This window comes from Crotalus tigris, unplaced genomic scaffold (genome assembly GCF_016545835.1).
Source record: "Crotalus tigris isolate CLP2741 ecotype Arizona unplaced genomic scaffold, ASM1654583v1 scf7180000024397.1630199, whole genome shotgun sequence".
NCBI lineage: Eukaryota > Metazoa > Chordata > Lepidosauria > Squamata > Viperidae > Crotalus > Crotalus tigris.
The window spans coordinates 150386-172061 of record NW_024100565.1 but is presented as its reverse complement, the minus strand read 5'-3'; the positions used below and the strand labels follow the sequence as shown (position 1 = coordinate 172061).

Below are 21676 nucleotides of genomic sequence, written 5' to 3'. Positions count from 1 at the left end.
GGAATAATCTGAGCAACCTGCAAATGGATTCACCTTTATGACGTCATTAAGTTCTCCCCATAGGCAAATCGACTGGAGCCCTCGGCTCAGAACTATGTAACTCACTATCTCCCTGTTTGGGGGGCCGGGGGGGGGGTTGGGAGATCCCTGCCTTCTCTGTAGCTTCCCGCATGCCATGGAAAAACTTGCCTCCTGAAATATGGAATACCCTGAACCTCCTTGCCTTTCATAAATGACAGGAAACAAAATAAATAAAATGTATTTTCTTTTATTTAAATTTCCTGACAGAACAACTAATCAGTGGAACAACCTGCCTCCAGAAGCTGTGAATGCTCCAACACTGGACGTTTTAAAAAAGAGACTGGAAAGCCATTTTTCTGAAGTGTAGGCGGAGTTTCCTGATTGAGCAGGAGGTTGGACTAGATGACCTCCAAGAGTCCCTTCCATCATCATCATCATCATCAATAGTAGTAATAGTAGTAGTAGTAGTAAATTTAATTAAACACAAAGAATGGATGGAAACTAACCATGGAGAGAAGCAACCTAGAACTAAGGAGAAATTCCTAACTGTGAGGACAATTAACCAGCTGAATGTCTTCAGAAGTTGTGGGTGCTCTGTCACTGGGGCTTTTCAAGACGAGATTGGACAGCCATTTGTCAGGAATGGAATATGCTCTCCTGCTTGAGTAGGAGGTTGGACTAGAAGGCCTCCAAGGTCCTTTCCAACTCTATTATTCTGTATTCAGTCCCATCAAGAGTTTAGGACTTAATGGTGTGAAGTCTGCCCTTTAGATAAATTGTTCATTATTTGCTTCTACTTCTATCTATATGCATCTTAGCTTAAGGAAAAGATACAATGGAAATGGGCAATATATAGAACTGTGTGATAAAAATGTATTTGTCAAGAATAAAAAAATCCCAGATCAACCTTACCTTGATGAGTAACTTTTTTTTTGTAATGATTTTAAGGCCAAATGTGCAACTGGACTAGTCATAGAATAAGTGTTGATGTGGCTATATGAAAATGGCAAGGTGTGGGGACTGATAAAGAGTTGAGCCCCTGGAACAGCCTTTTGGGTGGCTGGATGGAAGACTTGCTTGGAGACCAGTATTAGATCTGGTTCTGAACTGGTATATGTGGCCTTCTAGACTGAGGGGTGGACTTATAGTGCTGCTGGTCAGCTATATGGCTGTGCAGAAAGTTGGGCTGGAGGCCCTGCCACTCAGTTTCTGTACTGTAAACTCTGTGCTGCTATACTGGTGATGGAGCTAACCATGACTCTCACCCAAGTGGCAGCAGCATTGCTATGACTGGCTGGACCTGTCTCTTCATCTCCTTCAGAGCAAGAAACATCCAGGAATTCCCACCCTCAGAGGATGTGGCACCCACATGGCAATGCTGAATGGCAACGGGGCAGAGCAGACTGGTGGATTAGCTGGAGGCTGGCACCTTGGAGTTGTAAGACCTCATCTATGCTCAAAAAAGCAGGTAATAGTTGCAGCTCCAGAATAGTTCACCTTTGGGTGAACTATTATTTGGTTCACTATTATTTACTGTTATTTTATGGGTTATTTTAAAATATATTTTTGGTTATAGCATTATTTTTTACCTGTCCCAAAGCATGTACTTTAATTCATTTGAAATGCTCAACAACAAAACTTCAGACTATTTCAAATATACATACACACACACACACACACACACACACACACACACACACACACACACATATAATTTTTTTTCCTGAGATTTTCGCAGGTGTTTGTAGGCCATGTAGGTCTTTGGTTATTCGGATTTTCTCCCACGTCAAATTGGAAGTGTCTTGGTGACGTTTCGACGAAGTCTCATTCGTCATCTTCAGGCTGGTGTTTTCGGCTTCGTGCTTCTAGGAGCAATGTGTGATCGTAGCTGTTTCTTTCTTTTAACTGCCAGTGGGGGTATGAACTGATTGGATGAGAGCTTGGCTGTGTTCTGATTGGATGGAGGTGTGTTCTGTTTGGTTAGGAGCTTGGCTGTGCTCTGATTGATTGGGGGAGTGTTCTGTTTGGGTGGGGGGCTTTGTTGTACTCAGGTTAATCTGAGTTGCAGGGGATGTGAGATATATATATTGGTGTAGTCATTATTTTTTTCCTGTATTATGTTGCTTTTCTTGCTGTTATTAATCTTATTTTCACACATAGTTCTTCCGATTTTATCTTCACAATAGCCCTGAGATAGTATAGCTGAGCAATTATGAATAATCTCTCCCTAATCTCACATTTATGGCTGTGAAAGTTGGACCATAAGAAAGGCTGAGTGCAAAAGAATGGAAGCCTTTGAACTATGTTGCTGGAGAAGACTCCTGCGAGTCCCATGGACTTCAAGGCATTCAAACCGGTCAGTCCTAGGAGATCAACCCCGACTGCTCTTTAGAAGGCCAGATCCTGAAGTTGAAACTCAAATACCTTGGCCACCTAATAAGAAGGAAGGAGCGTGATGCTGGGAAAGATTGAGGGCAATAGAAGTATGGGACGACAGAGAATGAGGTGGTTGGATGGAGTCACTGAAGCAGTAGGTGTGAGCTTAAATGGATTCCAGAAGATGGTAGAGGACAGGAAGGCCTGGAGGAACATTGTTCATAGGGTCGCGATGGGTCGGACACAACTTCGCAACTAACAACAACAATCATCTCACATACAAACTATTTTCCCCATCTAATTCAAAATGTATGCACAAACATGCTTTTCTGTTCTATTTCAGCCACTTTTAAAACCTCATATTAACATTTTAGAGTTTTCTAAAGCTAACTCAAGAGGTCGCAATCAGATCATTCACACGAGCTCGGAATTGTTGGAATTTCATAAATCAACCCTGTTGAGAGTAAAATGTTGTATTTTAGGAATCAAGTTTTGGAAAAATAATCTTACTGCTTAGAATTCTGGAAGGGGAATTTATAGCTAGAATAATTTTGATGCCATTGTTTTAAAAATAGTTTGCTCAGGGACATGTTTTACAGCCTGTTATTCTTGACAACCAGTTTTTTTTTCCACACCTAGCCAAAACAAAACAGAATAAAAAAAAAAAAACCCCAACCAACCAAAAACCATTACCCTTAGAAATCCTCTAGTTGGGTAAGAGAAAACCAAGAGACCCAAATTTAAAACTGCTTTTGGCTGCCCTCTTATGTCAAATGCATATCATGTGTTCAAAGCTTTCATTTCCTTCTCCCTTTCAATCCTCACACTTCTACAGGAGCTTTGTTCAACAACGTACAGTACTTATCAATGCTTACCAAAATCAGGGGAGTAATGAGTCCCATTTCCAGGGTTAACACTTAAAATTGTGGCTGGTTAGTTCAATGTTTCGCAAGATATTGGCATAAAAATTACAGGGAAATGTAGCTGGGAGTGGAGGGAAGATTTGTGTGAACTTGGCAGAGGAATACCATGGAGACTGGATGAAAATTGTCCAGGGCAGTTAAATTCCAGCAATGGCTTCCCAAGGAGGGAATATACCACATCCTTCAAGGTTAGTAGAATCACCCCTTTTCAAAGAAGGTAGTAGCACAGGATGAACCTATTAACATCTCCCAGGCCAGTTTTGGGTTGCAGTGGCTGCACATACACGAAGAGGCTTCTCTCTTTGTTATCTGCCTTTTCTCTGCCGGTAGACCCTTAATTGGGTCAAAAAGTCACCCTGGAGGGGTGACTACCGATGAGGACTCTCATTGATTGCAGGGGAGGAGACAGCTCCCTCCGCCTTCCAAGGCAGCTCCTCAGGGCTGATCATTTAGCTGCTCCAGTTGAAAGTCAAAAGAACATCTAAGTGTTAAGAAACCCTCATGGATGATCCTCGTGAGACTTTTCCCTAGCTCTTTTTGCCTAATTACTCTCCTGTTAAAAGCCTTTTGGAATTACTCCTCTGCTTTGAAAGAGCTGCCTTTGTTTATCTGGGGAAAAGAGCTTTCCCTAACAAAGGAAAAAACTTTTTATTGACTATTTTTATTTTTGGTTACTTGGGGGCCCTGGAAAAATCCTTATCATAAAACTTTATTATTATATCTTTTAAGCTGGAGAATATTGTTTTCCTATGTCTTGGACTTCTTTTTTTTAAAGGGATAAATCTTTATTGTTTGAAAAAAAAACAACAACTCTATGAGAAGCTGGAAAAGAGATTTCATAGCTTTTTAACTTTGCTAATCTCATTCTTGGTATCTGGAATAGACTTTCATAGTTTACTGAGGACATCTTGTGGACAAATTTAAAACTGCAACTATTTCTTATTTCTTTGGTCCAAAAGCTGTTATTGGTGGGGGTGGACACTGACTAAATGTTTTGCCTCCACTAAAAAATAACAGGATTGGATTTAGTTACTACTGAAATGGAGAAACCATATTTACAACTCAACTGTAAACTCACACTGGAAAAAATTTATGAAGCTACTGAGGAAATATGTTCCCAAATAAGAGAGAGAACTGCAGAAATAATAAACAAAATTCTACTGTGAACTTACAAACTGACCTTCAGACTCTATTTGATCATTCTACAGACCAAAAAGCAATAGAAGAGGAATTAATTTACATACAATCTATGGAGACTTTGGATGACCAGAAATTGATTGTAACTAAACTATCTACAATTGCAAAACATCTCCCAGGCAACTTTCACAAGCTAGGATTCAGGTGTGCGCCAGTTGTGCCCACTCCTTAATCAAGAGGCCTTCCTCATGGTCTCTTATTAGGTCTTTCAGGTCACCATTAAGCTGGACTCCTACAATGCACTCTACACAGAGTTGACCTCCAAAACCAATGGCAAGCTGATGAACTGTAGCTCTCAAAGGTTTATTCTTTTTATTGAAATATAGGAAAGGTGCCTCTAAGACTCCTAATTTTACACAAAATAGGGAGAAAACAATTGAACGGGTAAGTTACACGTGGTTGTTTTTATTGTAAAATTTGGTGCACTGGGAGCAATCTACTGCAAAATACTGAGCTGGCTTTCATTTGCAATTCAAAAAAAGGTGACTGAAATTTTGGTATATCTAAAAAACCAGTGATGTATCCATTCTCATAGAACACAGGCTATTTCACAAAATAACATTACAGAAATGCTGAATTGTTACGGAAAGCAAATGTAAATTAAAACGATCAAGATGGATTATAGAGAGAATCTCCCTATTAAGAATACCCTCATGTCCAAATAGGGAATGCACCATTAATGAAAAGACTGAAACTAGATGAAGCTCTTTATATATATTCAGATGTTCTTATTAATAACAAGCAATTTTATAGATTGTACAGTACAATACAATCTGCTTTAGCAAGTTTTTAAATTACCTGACCCAAATAGCTGGAGTCTCTTACAGCATCTGTTGTCTAGAACAATAGCAATGTAGGGTGTAAAAAGCAGGTGGCATAAGCAGATAAAGTTAAAATATATGTTCCTACCAAAGAATATATGATATAATTAATTTAAATTAATTCTGACTGAATAGTAAGACTAATGCTTACAGTTGATTCCAGATGGAAAAATTAGATGTACTCACAATATTTCCAAACTATTAATATAAGACAAGTTAGACTGAATGTAGATATAAAACATGCTTTTATTTTTAAAGCAGGATAGTGCCCAGACCTTAAGACCATGTTTTCTGTTGAGGATAAACACAAATACAAAGCTTTAGAAAAACAAACTACTTTATCCAAAAAACTGGGTTGTATACAGACTTCCGTTTATGCAATAATTCCAACTTAGTAATACATACTTGCATTTATTTGATCTATAATATCAATTAGCTTTGTACAGCAGTGACAAGGTTCATATCATACAAGTTGATTGGCCATTGCAAGAAAAAATAAATATATATATAGTTCCATTTTTTATTATGTATTTAACACTTCAATAAAAAGGTAAAGAAACTTCAGTTTCAACTACCCGAAGTTTGTAGAGGTCTGAGCTCAAAGACATGCAAACAAATATGTGACAAATACTCTTACCATAATTTTGAATAAGTTATCCACAGTGTACATTAGCTAGAGGTTAAAGACTATGACCCCATTACATTCTGAAAATCAATTAATCTGTGTTTTAAAACTAAACAACACCATCACATCTATTGGGCTAGGAATACAGAAATGATAAAATCTTCATTTTAGTATATCCACATCGAGGCTTGTGGTTTTTCAGCAAAGATGCAAGTATTTTATTCAGCCTTTACTACCCTTGCACCATATAGCACCACAAGGGTGCAAAGACTGCTGCATACATCTACAGTATCACATTTAGACCTCACTGGTTTTTGGATTGTGCATTTAATATTTAAGTACAATGATAATTTTTTTCAACCCAGAATCAAACACTAGAAATTTGGTTTATATTGATTTACAACATTTAGATCACCAGAAAACTTTAGGTACAAAAACAGTGAAGAAGGGATGCTATTCACCCTTGGGTTGCTAAAGAGATCATACTGTTTACTATTCTGTATAAACAGAAAAGAATAATAGCCCAAAGGAAATTGCTAACAGGAGGATAGAATCTAAAGATTGCAGCGTGATGGCAAACGTTTGTATAGCTGCATGCATCAATGTAAATGCATGCACTTGAGGTATTTTTTCCACTAGAAAAAATACTATACAGTACATTATTACCTATTAGGATTGAGCTTGAATCACTTAAAATAATGATATTTGGCTGCTTGGATCCTAGCTACATAGATAACTATTTCATTTCTGATTCTTCAGAAATTAAGTGCATATGTTACAATACCACAGATTCTATCTTAAACTGCTTAAAAATGTATGAGATCCATAGAACTAGAATTATTCAGGCATTTTAGCAAGATTTGGTAATCTACAATAACGTTTAATGTTCTACAGTGGACCATGAGTTATTGCTTCATTTAGATGCAAGAAGAACAGGGCCTGTTCAGCGAAATTAATTAGATGTTCATATGAAACAACATTTTTTTTTCTCTGAGTCCATTAGAGATCGGATGTACTTTCTGCCATTCTTGCTCTTATCTGACTGCTATTGCAGTTACACAGAGGAAAATTAAAGTGGCTAACAGTGGGACACAAACAGCTTTTAAGCTCTGGTAACTCCTTCTTCAGTCGTTCAAGTTGCTCTGTCTGGAATATATTTGGCTGCTCAGGCATCCAGTCATAAATTCTAAGAAAGACGTACAAAGAAAAGAATTAAAATCTATTACCAATCTGTAATAAAGCTGTATTGGAAGCCATATAAAAGTTTAATGCCAACACTTAAAAACTACTTAAAATGGAATAATCATCACTTAATATGGGCTACATGTACATTTCGTATCCTAGCATGTTCATCTATATCAATCAGTGATTGTTTCCAAAATAGGGCACTCGGTGTCTGGAGGTAACAATGCTAATATGGATGGCAGAAATGTTACTGGTTGTTAGGCTTTATTAGGTTATAAATTAAGCCAAATTTCAGACTACATAGTTCTACTACTTATTACTCACATGCCATGTTATTTAATTTAATTTATGATATACATACATACATACATACATACATACATACATACATACATACATACATATCCTTAATGGTTGTAAAAATACGAATCCCCGGACATATTTATACAATAATGCAATCTTCGATCTCCGGGAAGAGTATACTCCAGTTATTTATTGTTAAAACAATATTTAAAACAATAAAAACAGTTATATACAAGGTTAAAACAACTTAGCTTTTGCTGGTCCTCTGCCAGCCTCCTCAGAGTGGGGTTTAGGGGGTGGGAAAGTTCTTTTATCCCCTTGCTGATCCAACTGCCTACTCATTGCCCACGTGAGGAGGGTGAGACTGACAGGAAGGGAGAAGGGCAGATAAGAACAACAGGCAGGACGGCAGACTGGGGGGGAGGAAAGCTTGGGAAGGAGAGTTTAACAGGAACGGATGTCAGTATGCTGGAGAAGGGAGGGATGACAGGAATGGACAACAGAAGACAAAAAGGGTGTATGAATTGGCAGATTAGGAGAGGAGGGGGGTTGGAGGAGGGAGATGAGATAGGAACTGGCAATGGAACGGCAGGTAGGCCAGCAGCCTAACAGGGAGAATAAAAAGGAGGAACTCCGTGACAGGACTCGTGTGGTGTCGAATCGGAAGAGGCGCCTTGCATTGGGTAGAGAGGAGGGATTGAGGAGTGTGTTGGTAATAACAGCGCAGAGAGGAGGAGGTGGTACAAGGATGACAGAGCAGAAAAATACAAAATTGGAGTGCAAGAGAGGGCGGAACAGTTAAGGCAGTTGCAGGCAATCAGGAAGAGTGGCCCTGTCACGCGGGCAATGAGTAGGCAGTTGGATCAGCAAGGAGATAAAAAGAACTTTCCCACCCCCTTAAGCCCCACTCTGAGGACGCTGGCAGAGGACCAGCGAAAGCTAAGTTGTTTTAACCTTGTATATAACTGTTTTTATTGTTTTAAATATTGTTTTAACAATAAATAACTGGAGTATACTCTTCCCGGAGATCGAAGATTGCATCAGTGTGTGTGTGTGTGTGTGTGTGTGTGTGTATGTATGTATGTATGTATGTATGTATGTATATATATATGGTTAAAAAGGTTAAAAATATGAACCCTGGGAGTATACATAGTAAAGAAATAAAATGAACACCAGGGTAATAAAAACTGTAAAAGTTTTTAATTAATTAAAACTATAAAAGTTTAATTAAAAGCGCCAAGCTTTCGCCGTCACCTGCCGGCATCTTCAGGGCTAGCGCGCCAGTGAATGAGGAAGTCCTTTATAGGCGTGTCAAGGTTTGCGCCCGGCTCCTTGACCTTGTTATCGGGCCTGATTGATTCAATTGCGTACGGTTAACCTGTTTTTCCTTTCTCTTTTTGGTTGCATTTCTATCTTCATCCATCCTTATTTCTCTCAACCTTGGGGTGGTTGGGTGGCAACTCCAGTTGTTTCGGTTGTCTTTGCATTCTAATCCCCCCCCCAGGTTCAGGTGGTAGTGCACATTCCACGTTCCTTTCACAGCCATATCCTACCCAATTGTTCCTTTTAAAGTAACTTTCCTTTTTAGTCCCAATACTTTCATTTTTGGTGCGCCCGTCATCCGGGTGGTCTTGCGGGCTGTTACGAGTCAAATACGGCGTGGGGGGGTGTTCAGCAAGGTGGAGGGGTCGTTTCCTGGTCATCGCCATACCCAGCTGTCTTGCGCGCGTCCTGCTTCGGGTACTCGGTCCGGGGTGTGTGTGTGTGATAGTCGAATCACGCTCCTTCTGGCTGTCATAACGTTTCTCTTCGGCTCTCCCCCTTTCTGCGCTGTTGATGTTCGTATGCATTCCATGGGAGTTCTCAGGATCATCGGGTAGGGGGCGTAACGACTCAATCCCTCGCACCCCACCGCTCTCTGATCTTCTCCCCTCCTCTCCGGCGGTGCTCAGGGGTTCGTCGTTAGCCATATCCCGTGATCTATCCCCCTTAGATCCGATCGCTCTGGCTGCGCAAGGGGGTCTTCTCCTCCCTTCCGGACTGGCCACGATGTTTCTTTTGGCGCGCAGGCGAGCTGTTGCGTTTGGCGATTCCCCCGCGCCTCCACCTGCCGTATCCTCCATCTCGTTCTCACTATCAGAATTCCAAATCTCAGTTTCCACCACCCCCCTAGTCCTCTGGGATTGCGGTAGCCTCACTGGGATGGTCGGGGTGTCCCGCAGTTGCCCTTCCTCCTCCGGATTGCACCAGGTCTGTTGGGCAATTTGCCCTTCCTCTTTGGTATCACCGGGATTATTATTAAGCCATCGGGGGTGTTGCCGCTGATTATTAATGCTCCATGATCTTAAAGCCACGTATGCCGGGCATAGGTCAACATGCCTATTAATAGATCTATTATCCGAGAGCCATGCCTCCCTAAGTAGGCGGCCCCCTTTGGTGTTATCATTCGCCAATACGCTGACGCCACTAAAATTAAACCTATGGCCCAGATCTACCGTGTGTGCCCATATCTGGGAGTAACAATCTTCCCTTCTCACTGCCAATCTGTGTTCGTGGACCCTGGTCTTAATCCGTTTAGCAGTCTCCCCAACGTAATTGCACTGGCAGTCCATGCAATCAATCCTATAAACGGCTGCCGATCTTTCAGTGTTGGGGAGCGGGTCCTTGGGGCGCATTATAGCCGCCCGCAGTGTTTGGTTTGGTCTATGGGCCACCTGTATGTTATACGGTGCCAGGATCCTCGCTGTGGCTTCTGATACATTATGAATATAGGGGAGGGTGATGCGTGTAGTTGCCTGAGGTATGGATTCCTGGGATGTAAGGTTACCCCGGGGTCCAGGTGGTTTACTGAACTGATTAATAAACTTTACCGGGTAACCATTACGTCTACACATTTGGAAGAGATGGTTTCTCTCTTCCTTCTTGGCTCTGACGGTGCTGCAGTGTGTCTCCACCCGTTTGAATAATGTCCTGACACAGCTGACTTTATGGGCCATCGGATGATTACTCCCAAAGTGGAGAATCCTGTCCGTACATGTTGGTTTTCGGTACACCCTGGTAGCCAGACATCCATCCACCTGGCGCTGCACTAATACATCCAGGAATGCCAAACTGCCCTGATCTTCCTCTTCCATAGTAAATTGGATGTCTGGGTATACCGAATTCAAAATGCCCATAAAGTCAGTCTTGTGTCGCTTCTTGATGACCGCAAACGTATCGTCCACATAGCGGGCCCAGAATTTTGGTTGATACCGGGCCATCGCTATGTGTTCCAACTGTTGGAGTACTATCTCTGCAACCACACTGGAGATCGGCGACCCCATAGGTGTTCCTTTAATTTGTTCATATATAGTACCCTGGAAGGTGAAATAGGTGTTAAGGCATACTCCCATCAACTTTACAAGATCTTCCGTTTGAAGGGAGTCCTGGTGCTGCTCATGGTCTCCTTGATTTAACCGGTCTCTTAGGACCGTAACCGCAAGTTCTTGCGGGATGGAAATAAACAGCGAAACTACATCAAAGGAGACCATGAGCTCATCTTCTTCCACCCTCAGGGTTCTAATTCTATTGAGGAATTCTTCTGCCGATCTCACAGTGGTATTGCTGTTATTTGCCAAGTGGCTGATGCGTGTGCTCAGCCACTTGGCAAGTTCAGAGATAGGGGTACCCCTAAATGCTACAATGGGGCGGAGGGGGACATTGGGCTTATGTATTTTTGGTAAGCCGTAAAATCTGGCGAGCGCTGAGTCGCCAGGGCGTATCCTTCTTAGCACCTCTTCCCCCATCCTCCCCTTACGTTTTAGGTCATCAAGAAGCTTGTTCGTGCGGTTTCTCAACGTGGTGGAGGGATCTTTGCTAACCACTCTATACGCAGCACCGTCCTGAAGTAAATCCAATACTTTGCTTACATAAACCTCTTTGTCCAAAACAACAGTTGCCCTCCCCTTATCGGCTGGGAGGATGACAATAGTGTCATCCTTTCTAAGTTGGCTTAAAGCCACCCTTTCCTTTGCCGATAGCGTTTGGCAGCGTCTGTGGCTCATGACTAGGCTCGTGACCTGTTGCCTGACCACGTTCTTGGCTTCTTCCCCTGCCCCAGTGCGGTGTAGGGCGGGCTCTAATGCTGCCACAAAGTCCAGCGTGTTCGCATCAGTGAGGCTGTACCCTGTATCCCGTTGTAACACGGATAGTTGTGGCTGACTTAACACCCTTGAAGATAGATTGTGCACCACTCCCGATAAGTTATTACAAAACTCACGTAGCGAATTCAGTCTTTTCAGGAATACTCTCGTCATATGCTGAGTCACCCGGGCCATAGTTTGCCGGATATGCTGGTCTAGCATCCTAAGATGCTGGTTACTCAGTTCTGTACTGCAAAAGTCCCGATAATCTTGGATCCATCTCTTTAGGTTCCGTATTCTCCTATGTTGGTCATTGACCAGCGCATACAATGTACGTCGTTGGAATTGACGGACTGCTTGGCGCTTTTAATTAAACTTTTATAGTTTTAATTAATTAAAAACTTTTACAGTTTTTATTACCCTGGTGTTCATTTTATTTCTTTACTATATATATATATATATATATATATATATATATATATATATATATATATATATATATATATATATATATATATATATATATATATATATATATATAAAAATAGATAAGGAAATCTGATTTTGCTCATTTCCATAATCCCCCCCCCCAATAGATCAACACTATGTGGCAGAAATTGGGGAGGCTGGAGTAATTTCAAAAGTGGAAACAGGTGTAGTTTATGTTCCTGTCTCATTTATATCCTTAAAAAGTCAGCAAAACATGAAAACACATGCCAAAAAAACAAACAAACAAAAAAAAACAGCCCAACCCTTCCTTTGAAGGAAGGAAGTTCCCCTCACCCTATAGCTCAGTTGCTAAAGAAAGCATAGTATAAACTTTGTTTTCACATCAAAAGCATGCCATACAAAAAAGAATTAAAAAAAAAAAACAGAAATCCCAGAATTATTTTGGAAAAGCATTCTGGGAAACAAATACAAACCTGGCATATCATGTGGAAGTTGAGGATCTTGTAAAACTCTAGAGGAAGAGGAATCCATGTGTCAAGGGCTAATTAGTTGCTTGCCTATTACAGATCCTGAGCTAGCATGCTCAACAGTTTTAATTTTCTTCTTAAATGGGGACAGACAATCTGTTTTACAAATGACTCTGGATTATCTCTTATGATTGGCAGCACTAGCTAGAGTGGAAGAGAGTCCAACAATAACTACGGCCGCATGCTCTCCATCCCTGCTTTAGATTCTTGTCAATGGATTATAAGTATACATATTTTTGCCTGTTCTCCCAAAACCAAGAATCATCCTCTGGGCTCTAATTTCAAAAATGTTACAAGTGCCATTATAATATAGTTGGAAACGGATTATTCTGTTTAAGATTTTCACTTTGGCCTTATATTAGTTAAGACACAATGGATTTTTTTTATGATGATGATGATGATATCATTCGGAGTCTTGAACATAAAAACTACATATTAAAAGTAAACCTGAAGCCAAATTGCCTTTTTTCTTCAAAACATATCTCTTTACAGCACGAGAGAAATCATTTTATTATCAAATCGTTACATAAGTGTATTCCAGTCTAACACAACATTTGTGAGAGCCAATGATTCTTCAAAGAATGAAATAACAATCATAACAACAGCAACATTTTAGTCTAAGAAAGCATTTAAGAAAGGAGATGCACTCTCTAGGTATATACCTGATTGAACTGGGCCTATGTGGTGTAGCATTACCAATAAAGGAGAATAGCATTAATCTGAAGGAGATAGGCAAAACCTGATTCTTCTACGTGCTCCTTCATTCATAACTTTCAAGTCTAGCCTTCCTCCTGTAACTTCAATTTTGGTGACACTAGGCTTATTAAAGTAGCAGAAATTAAATCACTACATATTCTTGCTTTCCAATAAGATACGAAAGGACTCCATATGTTAAGCCCAAGTTGCCCTTTGCTACTGCTCTACCAATCTGTCAACAAATCTACCAAGATAGCATAAAAAGGAGAGCCAACACTTTTGTTTTCTTTGACACTATTAGTTGAATTTTTGATTGAAAAGGAAGAAGAGATTAAAATTCAGTCTTGCATATACAAAACAAGGCAAGCTGGATTAGTGCTTGGAAAGGCCAAATTGTAGTTTTCTCACCATCATGGAATACAAAATAATAGTTGTGTATAAATAAATAAAAGTAAGTTATTGATCCTAATGTGTTCCAAATTAGCTTTTTTTTTTTTAAAGAACTAGTTATATGCTATTAGTATGGCTTTAAATTTTTTTTCTTGCTGTGCTCTAACACAGGGATCCCCAACCCCCGGTCTGTGGACTGGCACTGGGCCATGGTATGCCAGAAACTGGGCTGCACAAGTAAGCAAAGCTCCATTTGCGGGGATGCAGGCAGTACATGAAAACAGGCCCCCCTCCAGTCCATTGAAAAACCTCCCTCCACGGAACTGGGCTCTGGTGCCCAAAAGGTTGGGGACCTCTGATCTAACATGTGCCAATTCTGTTTCTGAATCCTTATGGGGCAATTCTAAACCCAAATAAGTTTGCTAATTATCAACTGGATTGTGCTCTCAGCATAATAACCCACATTTGGAATACTAACATAATACTGAATAACTTGGTGACTTACCTATTTATCTTACACCAATGGATAGGAACATCACTGCCGGATGGTAATACTTAATAAGATGATTTAATTTTGTCTTCCAAATCTGAACACTATTTTACACTATACTTTTGTATGCCTTTGAGTCAGTGTTAACTCTTGGCAAGTGCTTCAGACTGCTCCCTGCAGTTTTCTTGGCAAGATTTTTTGAAGTGGTTTGCCATTGTTTCCTTTCTAGGGCTGAGAAAGAATGACTGCCCCATGATCACCAAGCTGGTTTTGTGCCTAAGGTGGGACTAGAACTCATAACACCCAATTCTAGACATCTGATGCCTTAGCCACTATATCAACTGGCTCTCTTATTTAAGTCTATCTGAGTTTTAGCTACTGCAGCATGGAATTCACTTGGGGACTTTTTGAAAACTATAGTACTAAAGTCAACAGTCAAAACTTGGTTTCATTCCATCAAGTCCTTTACAGCATTTTCTACTTTTGATATGCCAACTTCCCTACACAATGTCTAGAGTCGACCCAACTGATAAATGTTATGGCAGCATAATAGGTTTCCCAAATAGCTTTCCACTTGTGAATTGTCTTTAAGGACATAACTAACCACTGCATTTGGACAAGCACTAAATGGTTGGTCAACCACAAGACTGATGGTTAGTTTTCTATTCTCACAAGAAAAGTATGCTAAAATTTAAAGTCTTGAGTATTTAATAGCTGAACAGCAATATGGAGAAAGAAGGGCAGGGATGCAGATGTTGTGGCATCCAGATTGGCTGACAGATGAATTATTCTGTAGAATGATTAATTCATTCCAAATGAGGTAAGGATGATAACTAAGACCCATTGCCTATACTATCCTTAAAGGTTTGCAAAGCATTAGAGTCTTCTTACCTATGATCTTGCCTATGCCTATTCTACAATGCACCAGACTGTTTATTTTGTAGAACTAAAAATGTTCCTTCCAAATAAAGATCAAACAATTAGCACACAGAAGGACACACCAACAGCCACACCTCAAATCTGATAAATAGAATTGTTTTGTCTCTGTACTGTTCTTCACAGAGGAAGACAGAATCATTTACAAAGGAATAAAAACACCCTTAAATAAAACCAGCTCAGTAAAAGAATGTAATGAATATCCTTAGCATTATTATCCTGATAGCAAATAGAGAAAATTCTGCTCAGAAAACAGAAATTAGAAAGCTGAAGTGAACTAGATTTTTGGGACATAACCAGATTTCCAAAATCTGTGAGGCCAAGTGGGATATTTTCTCTGAAACTGATTACATCCATAACATCCTGTAAGTTTAGTACACCTCCACCTTTTGCCAAGTGCCAGCTACTGTCCCCCTCCTTGCAAGCAGTGTAAACACACCCCACATAAAGTGGTTATTCACAACATACATTAGCATGATGAAAGTTCAAATTTGGGATTAGGACAGCAAATGAAAAACTTTATTTGAAATTTGTTGCAATCAGAAATAGCTGTTCTACTTCTTCAAATACTTCACCAACATAATAAAGCCAAGTAACTGATAATTTATTATCAATGAATCTCAGTGCATCTTCCTCAGAGAATTTAGGGACGTGCATGAAATGAAAACTTGCCAAACAGTTCTGAGTTGGCTGCAATTTTGCAGAATCAACACCTAAGCCATTCTGATTGTTCTGAGTTGCAACCAGGGTAAAGCTGGTACACTTTGTTCCCCCCTTCTTTTTCATGGCCTGTGTACTGTTCCACTCACCAATTGTCCTAGTGCCTTATCTTTCTTTTTGCCAAAATTAAAGAAAAGCTCATGGACAGCTGTGGTTATTCAAATAGTCCATACCCATCTTCTCAACTTCCCTTCCCTTAGTCACTGATGTTCTTGCCCTTTTCTCACTTTCTTCAATCCACTCAAAACTCTTTGGCTCAGAATACAAGTTTTTGTATATGGATCAAATGCATGTTTCAGTATAGAAATGGACTGCCTGAAATGAACTGTTCAATGCATGGAATGATTCATGCATACAGTGCTTTGCATGTTACCGGATGTATTGGAAAGGGAATCAAGAGAAAATACTTACCAAAAGGTATAGGTTTAGATTTAGAGTCTAATAATTTCTATGACCTGATCTGGATTTAGAGTCCTATATAGATATGCAAATATAAAGAATCACTTGTGTAGAGCTTGAATCCTGATGACTACATGACCACATCCATGTAATTTACTGACCAAAATGCAGAAATGATTTATTCAGCAATATTCGTTTGACTTCCCAGTATAATCTATTGCTTTGGGACTTCATGGTAATCCCCCATCCAAGTCCAAATCAGCTTTAATATCGCTTAGCTTTTTTTCTAGATTAGTCATGGTTGCTAGGAGTTAGTCCTATGTAAATGCATATTTGGAAATAAATGTTTTAGATCTGCTGCTTTCTAAATCATTTGATACAACATTGAAAAGAACTATAAATTTGGCCTAGGCAAATGTTTCGTTTAATTACCAGCCTGATGCAGATAAAATGCAGACTATCTGCCGCACGTTTGGTGATGAGAAGTGCATGTACATTTATCCGTTCTTCCTTCCTCCTTTTAAACAGGCAACCCTGAAGCAAGTATAATTGTTACAATACGCCACTCACACCATGGCAAAGATGGTTGCTCATTTGCATACAGTTAAAATTGTATACAGTATTTTGTATTAAGTATGTTCATGACCTGGCTGCAACACGATGATAATGATGTCTTATTAAACATGCATGCTGCCCAACACTCAACAATAATTTATGAAACTTGCATGCTGTCAAGACTCTTCAATTTCACCATAATCAAAGAAAGAAATTATAATAAAATCAATAAAAAAATAAAAGAAAGGTATAAGATAGCAAGTGCAATGAGGTGAGATATTTCATTCTCCTGCACTGAAGGCCTGGATAAAGAGCCATAGTAAATATAAGCATGGAGGGTAATTTTGATCACCTAAGTTTATTAGCAATCACCTGGTTAAGAAATGCAGCTGATCAACTTAATTCTTAAATAAGAACACTGAAATAAATTTGTTTCTGTTTATAGTCTGTTCAGTCGTAATGGGGCCCAGCTCAAAAAATGCAAACAGTTTAAATGTTCATTATAAATTACATGTGATAGTTAGGATGTTGTAATACCTATCATACACCAGACCATGAACTCCGTATTCCCTCAGTTTCTTCCTGTTCTCTGGGTCGTTTGCTTCATCTCCCCAGCAAAAGACAACTAAACCTTTAGATACGGCGTGGTCAATATACGATGGAGTTTTCAGCAACTCTTCTGTATGTGCATTAATACCCTGGAAAAGAAATATGAAGCATTAAATACATGTACCTGGGGTATTACAATTCAAAGATCAGTTTGAATGCATCAGAAAGGTTACATGTGATTATATTATAAAGATACCGTGCAGTCATTACAGTACCCTTCTAATATTTAGTTTGCAAGAGAAAAAAGGATATAGTTAGCAGTCTATGCAGCTCTTCAGAATACACAAACATATTCATCTGTAACCCCTTGAAGTAGTTATCAGAGTGGTTGCTTTAAAGTCCAGCAGAATAGAATTAGGTTTGCATTTAATGGAGATCTGGAGATCAAAACTGCTGTGCTGTCCAAGCAATGGACACGAAAAAAAACCCCAAACAGTTGCCATGAAATCGTCTTATTGGTTTATGACTTACCAGCAAATTTTCAAAGAGTGCAAAACTTGTAGCAATCGCTGTTGTACGACATCTGAGATCCATGAGTTCTGGGTAAGTATCACATTTCCCTTGAGTTAGAAACAATATAGGATACTTATTTTGTTTTTGTCTGACCCTAGAAAATTAAAATAAGATGACATTTTTATTATCTTCTGTATGGTTCTAATAACACAACTATATTTTTTCTCAGAATATTTAGAGCAATTAATATCACTTAAGTACATAGAAATGGCTACGGAGTATCCTACAAAGTGTTAAAGTATTAAGAAAATTAGAGTGAAGTTATAACCGCCACTTTAGTAGCCTCCCTACCGAAAGATAATAATAATAATAATGATAAAATTGGAAGGGACCTTGGAGGTCATCTAGTCCAACCCCCTGCTCAGGCAGGAAACCCTATACCATTTCTGACAAATGACTGTCCAATCTCATCTTAAAAACTTCCGGTGTTGGAGCATTCACAATCTCTGGAGGCAGGTTGTTCCACTGATTAATTGTTCTAACTGTCAGGAAGTTTCTCCTTAGTTCTAGGTTGCTTCTCTCTTTGGTTAGTTTCCACCCGCTGCTTCTTGTCCTGCCTTCAGGCGCTTTGGAAAATAGCTTGACTCCCTCTTCTTTGTGGCAGCCCCTGAGATATTGGAACACTGCTATTATGTACCCCCTCGTCCTTCTCTTCATTAAACTAGACATACCCAATTCCAGCAGCTGTTCCTTATATGTTTTAGCCTCCAGTCCCCTAATCATCTTTGTTGATCTTCTCTGTACTCTTTCTAGAGTCTCAACATCTTTTTTACATCGTGGTGACCAAAACTGGATGCAGTATTCCAAGTGTGGCCTTACCAAGCCATTGTAAAGTGGTATTAATACTTCACGTGATCTTGATTCTATCCCTCTGTTAATGCAGCCTAGCACTGTCTTGGCTTTTTTGGCAGCTGCAGCACACTGCTGACTCATATTTAAATGATTGTCCACTAGGACTCCGAAATCCCTCTTACAATTACTACTATTGAGCAAGGTACCCCCTATACTATACCTGTACATTTGGTTTTTCTTGCCTAAATTTAGAACCTTACTTTTTTCACCATTGAATTTCATTTTGTTAGATAGCGCCCAGTGTTCAAGTCTGTCCAGATCCTCCTGTATCCTAAGCCTGTCTTCTGGAGTGTTGGCTATTCCTGCCAGCTTGGTGTCGTCTGCAAATTTGATGAGTTCCCCATCTATCCCCTCATCCAGATCGTTGATGAAGATGTTGAAGAGCACTGGGCCCAGAACAGAGCCCTAGGGCACCCCACTACACACTTCCCTCCATGTAGATGTGGTTCCATTGAGAACCACATGCTGAGTATGGCTGGTCAACCAGCTACGGATCCATCTGGTGGTGATGCTGTCTAACCCACATTTTTCTATCTTTATCATGTAGTAGATTATGGTCTATTTTGTCAAATGCCTTACTGAAGTCCAAGTAAATTATATCCACAGCATTCCTCTGGTGCACTAATTTTGTCACTTGGTCAAAGAATGCAATAAGATTTGTCTGGCATGATCTGTTTTTGACAAACCCGTGTTGGCTTTTAGTAATGACTTTGTTTGCCTGTAGGTGTTCGCTGATTCATTGTTTGATTATCTTTTCCAGAATCTTCCCAGGTATTGAGGTCAGGCTGATAGGTCTGTAATTTCCTGGATCCTTTTTTTTCTTTTCTTCCTTTTTTGAAGATGGGAACTACATCAGCTCTTTTCTAGTCCTCTGGTAGTTCCCCAGTGCTCCAGGATCTTTGAAAAATATAGTTCAGTGGTTCTGAGATCACATCTGCCGGTTCCTTCAGAACCTTGGGGTGTAATCCATCTGGTCCTGGTGATTTGAACTCGTCTAGGCTGGACAGGTGTTCACTTACCATTTTCTTGCCTATCTTAACTTGTATTTCTATTTTGTTTTTTATGGCACTATTTTTGATAGGTTGGTCTGTTTTTTCCCTTTGTGTAAAGACAGATGCGAAAAATGAGTTAGATAGTTCTGCTTTCTCCCTGTTGCTTGTCACCTTCTTGCTACTTTCACCCACTAATGGACCAATCGTTTCCTTCACTTTTTTTATTGTTTTTTACATGTTGAAAGAAGCTTTTTTTGTTATTTTTGACTTTGGTTGCAAGCCTTAGTTCATTTTGAGCCTTAGCTTTCCTCACTTCGTCTTTGCAGGCTCGGGCTATTTGCTGATATTCTGACTTAGTTATGTGTCCTTTTTTCCACCTTCTATACTTGTCCTTTTTATCTTTCAATTGATCAGAGAGTTCTTTATGCAGCCATGCTGGTTTCTTTTGAGAGCTGTTATTTTTCCTCTTTGTTGATATTGTGTTAGACTGGGCCTTTATTATCTCACTTTTCAAAATTTCCCAAGCCTCTTGAGTTGTTTTCCCCTGGAGGATTCTCATCCATGGAATCCTTCCCAAACCCTCTCTAAGTTTATTGAAATTAGCTCTCTTGAAGTCCAAGACTCTAGTTTGACTGTGTTCTATTGCTTCCATAATGTTGAATTCCAATATTGCATGATCACTTCCTCCCAAGGTTCCTATGGCTTCAACACCTTCTTTCATTTCATTTCTGTTAGTGAGAATTAAGTCCAAAATGGCTAATCCCCTAGTTCTCTTCTCTACTTTTTGGGAGAAAGTTGTCTGCTAGGTTTGTCAGGAATCTGTTTGATCTTCCACTTGGTGCAGAGTTTGTCTCCCAGTTGATGTCAGGGTAGTTAAAGTCCCCCATTACTATTGTGATGTGCTTCCTACATACCTTAATTAGCTGACTAGCAAAAAGTTCATCTATTTCCTGTGTTTGGTTGGGTGGCCTATAGTATACACCTATGGCAATGTCGTTTCCCTCCCCCCCCTTTTATATTGACCCATATGCATTCAGGACAGTTTTCATTATTGTTGTGCTCTATTTCTGTAGAGATGTAGTTATTTCTTATATAGAGAGCAACTCCACCTCCTCTTTTATTTGGTCTGTTTCTTTTAAATAATTTAAATCCCTCTAGTTGTGTGTTCCATTTGTGGGTTTCGTCCCACGTTTCCGTTATGGCAACAATATCATATCTGCCCTCATTAACCTGAATTTCTAGTTCACCCTGTTTGCTGTTCATACTCTGTGCATTTATGTATAGACATTCGAGTCCTTTATGACCGACCCTGTGTTTACTTCCTACATAACCTGTGTGGTGCCTGAGTTCCACTAATGGTTAGTCCCCCTATTTGGTTAGTGCACTTTGTGTGGCACTCGCTATTAAGAGCTTGATTTTGCTTGACAGCAAGGTTGATATTCTTGTCCACACACACATCTATGTTACATGCACTGATAGCCCTATAATTTTTAGATTGCCGGGGACAGGGATGTTCTGTATCAGTTAGCTCACTGTCCCTGCTGTTTAGTTTAAATATTCCTCCAGAAAATCTGTGAATTTATAGCCAAGTAACTCAGTCCCTTTCTTTGATGGATGCAAACCATCTCTTTTGTACATTTCTTCATTGGACCAGCTGCTGACATCGTGACTAATATATCCAAAGCCTTCCCCTTTACTCCACTCCTTTAGCCACATATTGAATTGTGCTATACACTGGATAATGGGGAACGTACTCCAGCATTTGTTGAAGGCCATAAAATCCCTAGTTGCTATTCGTAAAGAATATGAAATATTCTGAATCCCTTTTGTCAAGTAAAAAGTATTGTGAAGTTCTCTTATATTAATAAAGAAAACCCAGTACCAAAATCCAGCAAAGTTATACATGTAGGGAACATTACCTTTGACAAAAGTTTCCTCTGAAATATTCAGTTTAAAATACCACTTGTCTATTGTA

At 39.7% G+C, this 21676-nt stretch overlaps 1 protein-coding gene across 3 annotated transcripts in view; it reads right to left on the bottom strand.

Moving 5' to 3' along the window:
* Positions 1-5564: 5564 nt before the first annotated feature.
* The window catches only part of GPCPD1 (glycerophosphocholine phosphodiesterase 1), a 65245-nt gene continuing 49133 nt past the window's right edge, over positions 5565-21676 (bottom strand). For 2 of the 3 annotated variants that reach the window (XM_039329417.1, XM_039329414.1), the window contains 3 exons: positions 17816-17951; positions 17273-17433; positions 5565-7149 (listed from right to left, as the gene is read on the bottom strand). In XM_039329417.1, coding sequence (XP_039185351.1) covers positions 6963-7149; positions 17273-17433; positions 17816-17951 — 484 coding nt within the window. In that variant the 3' untranslated portion in view covers positions 5565-6962. Of the gene's footprint in view, positions 7150-12495; positions 12534-17272; positions 17434-17815; positions 17952-21676 lie in introns of all 3 variants that reach the window. The other variant, XM_039329418.1, reaches the window with a different exon arrangement.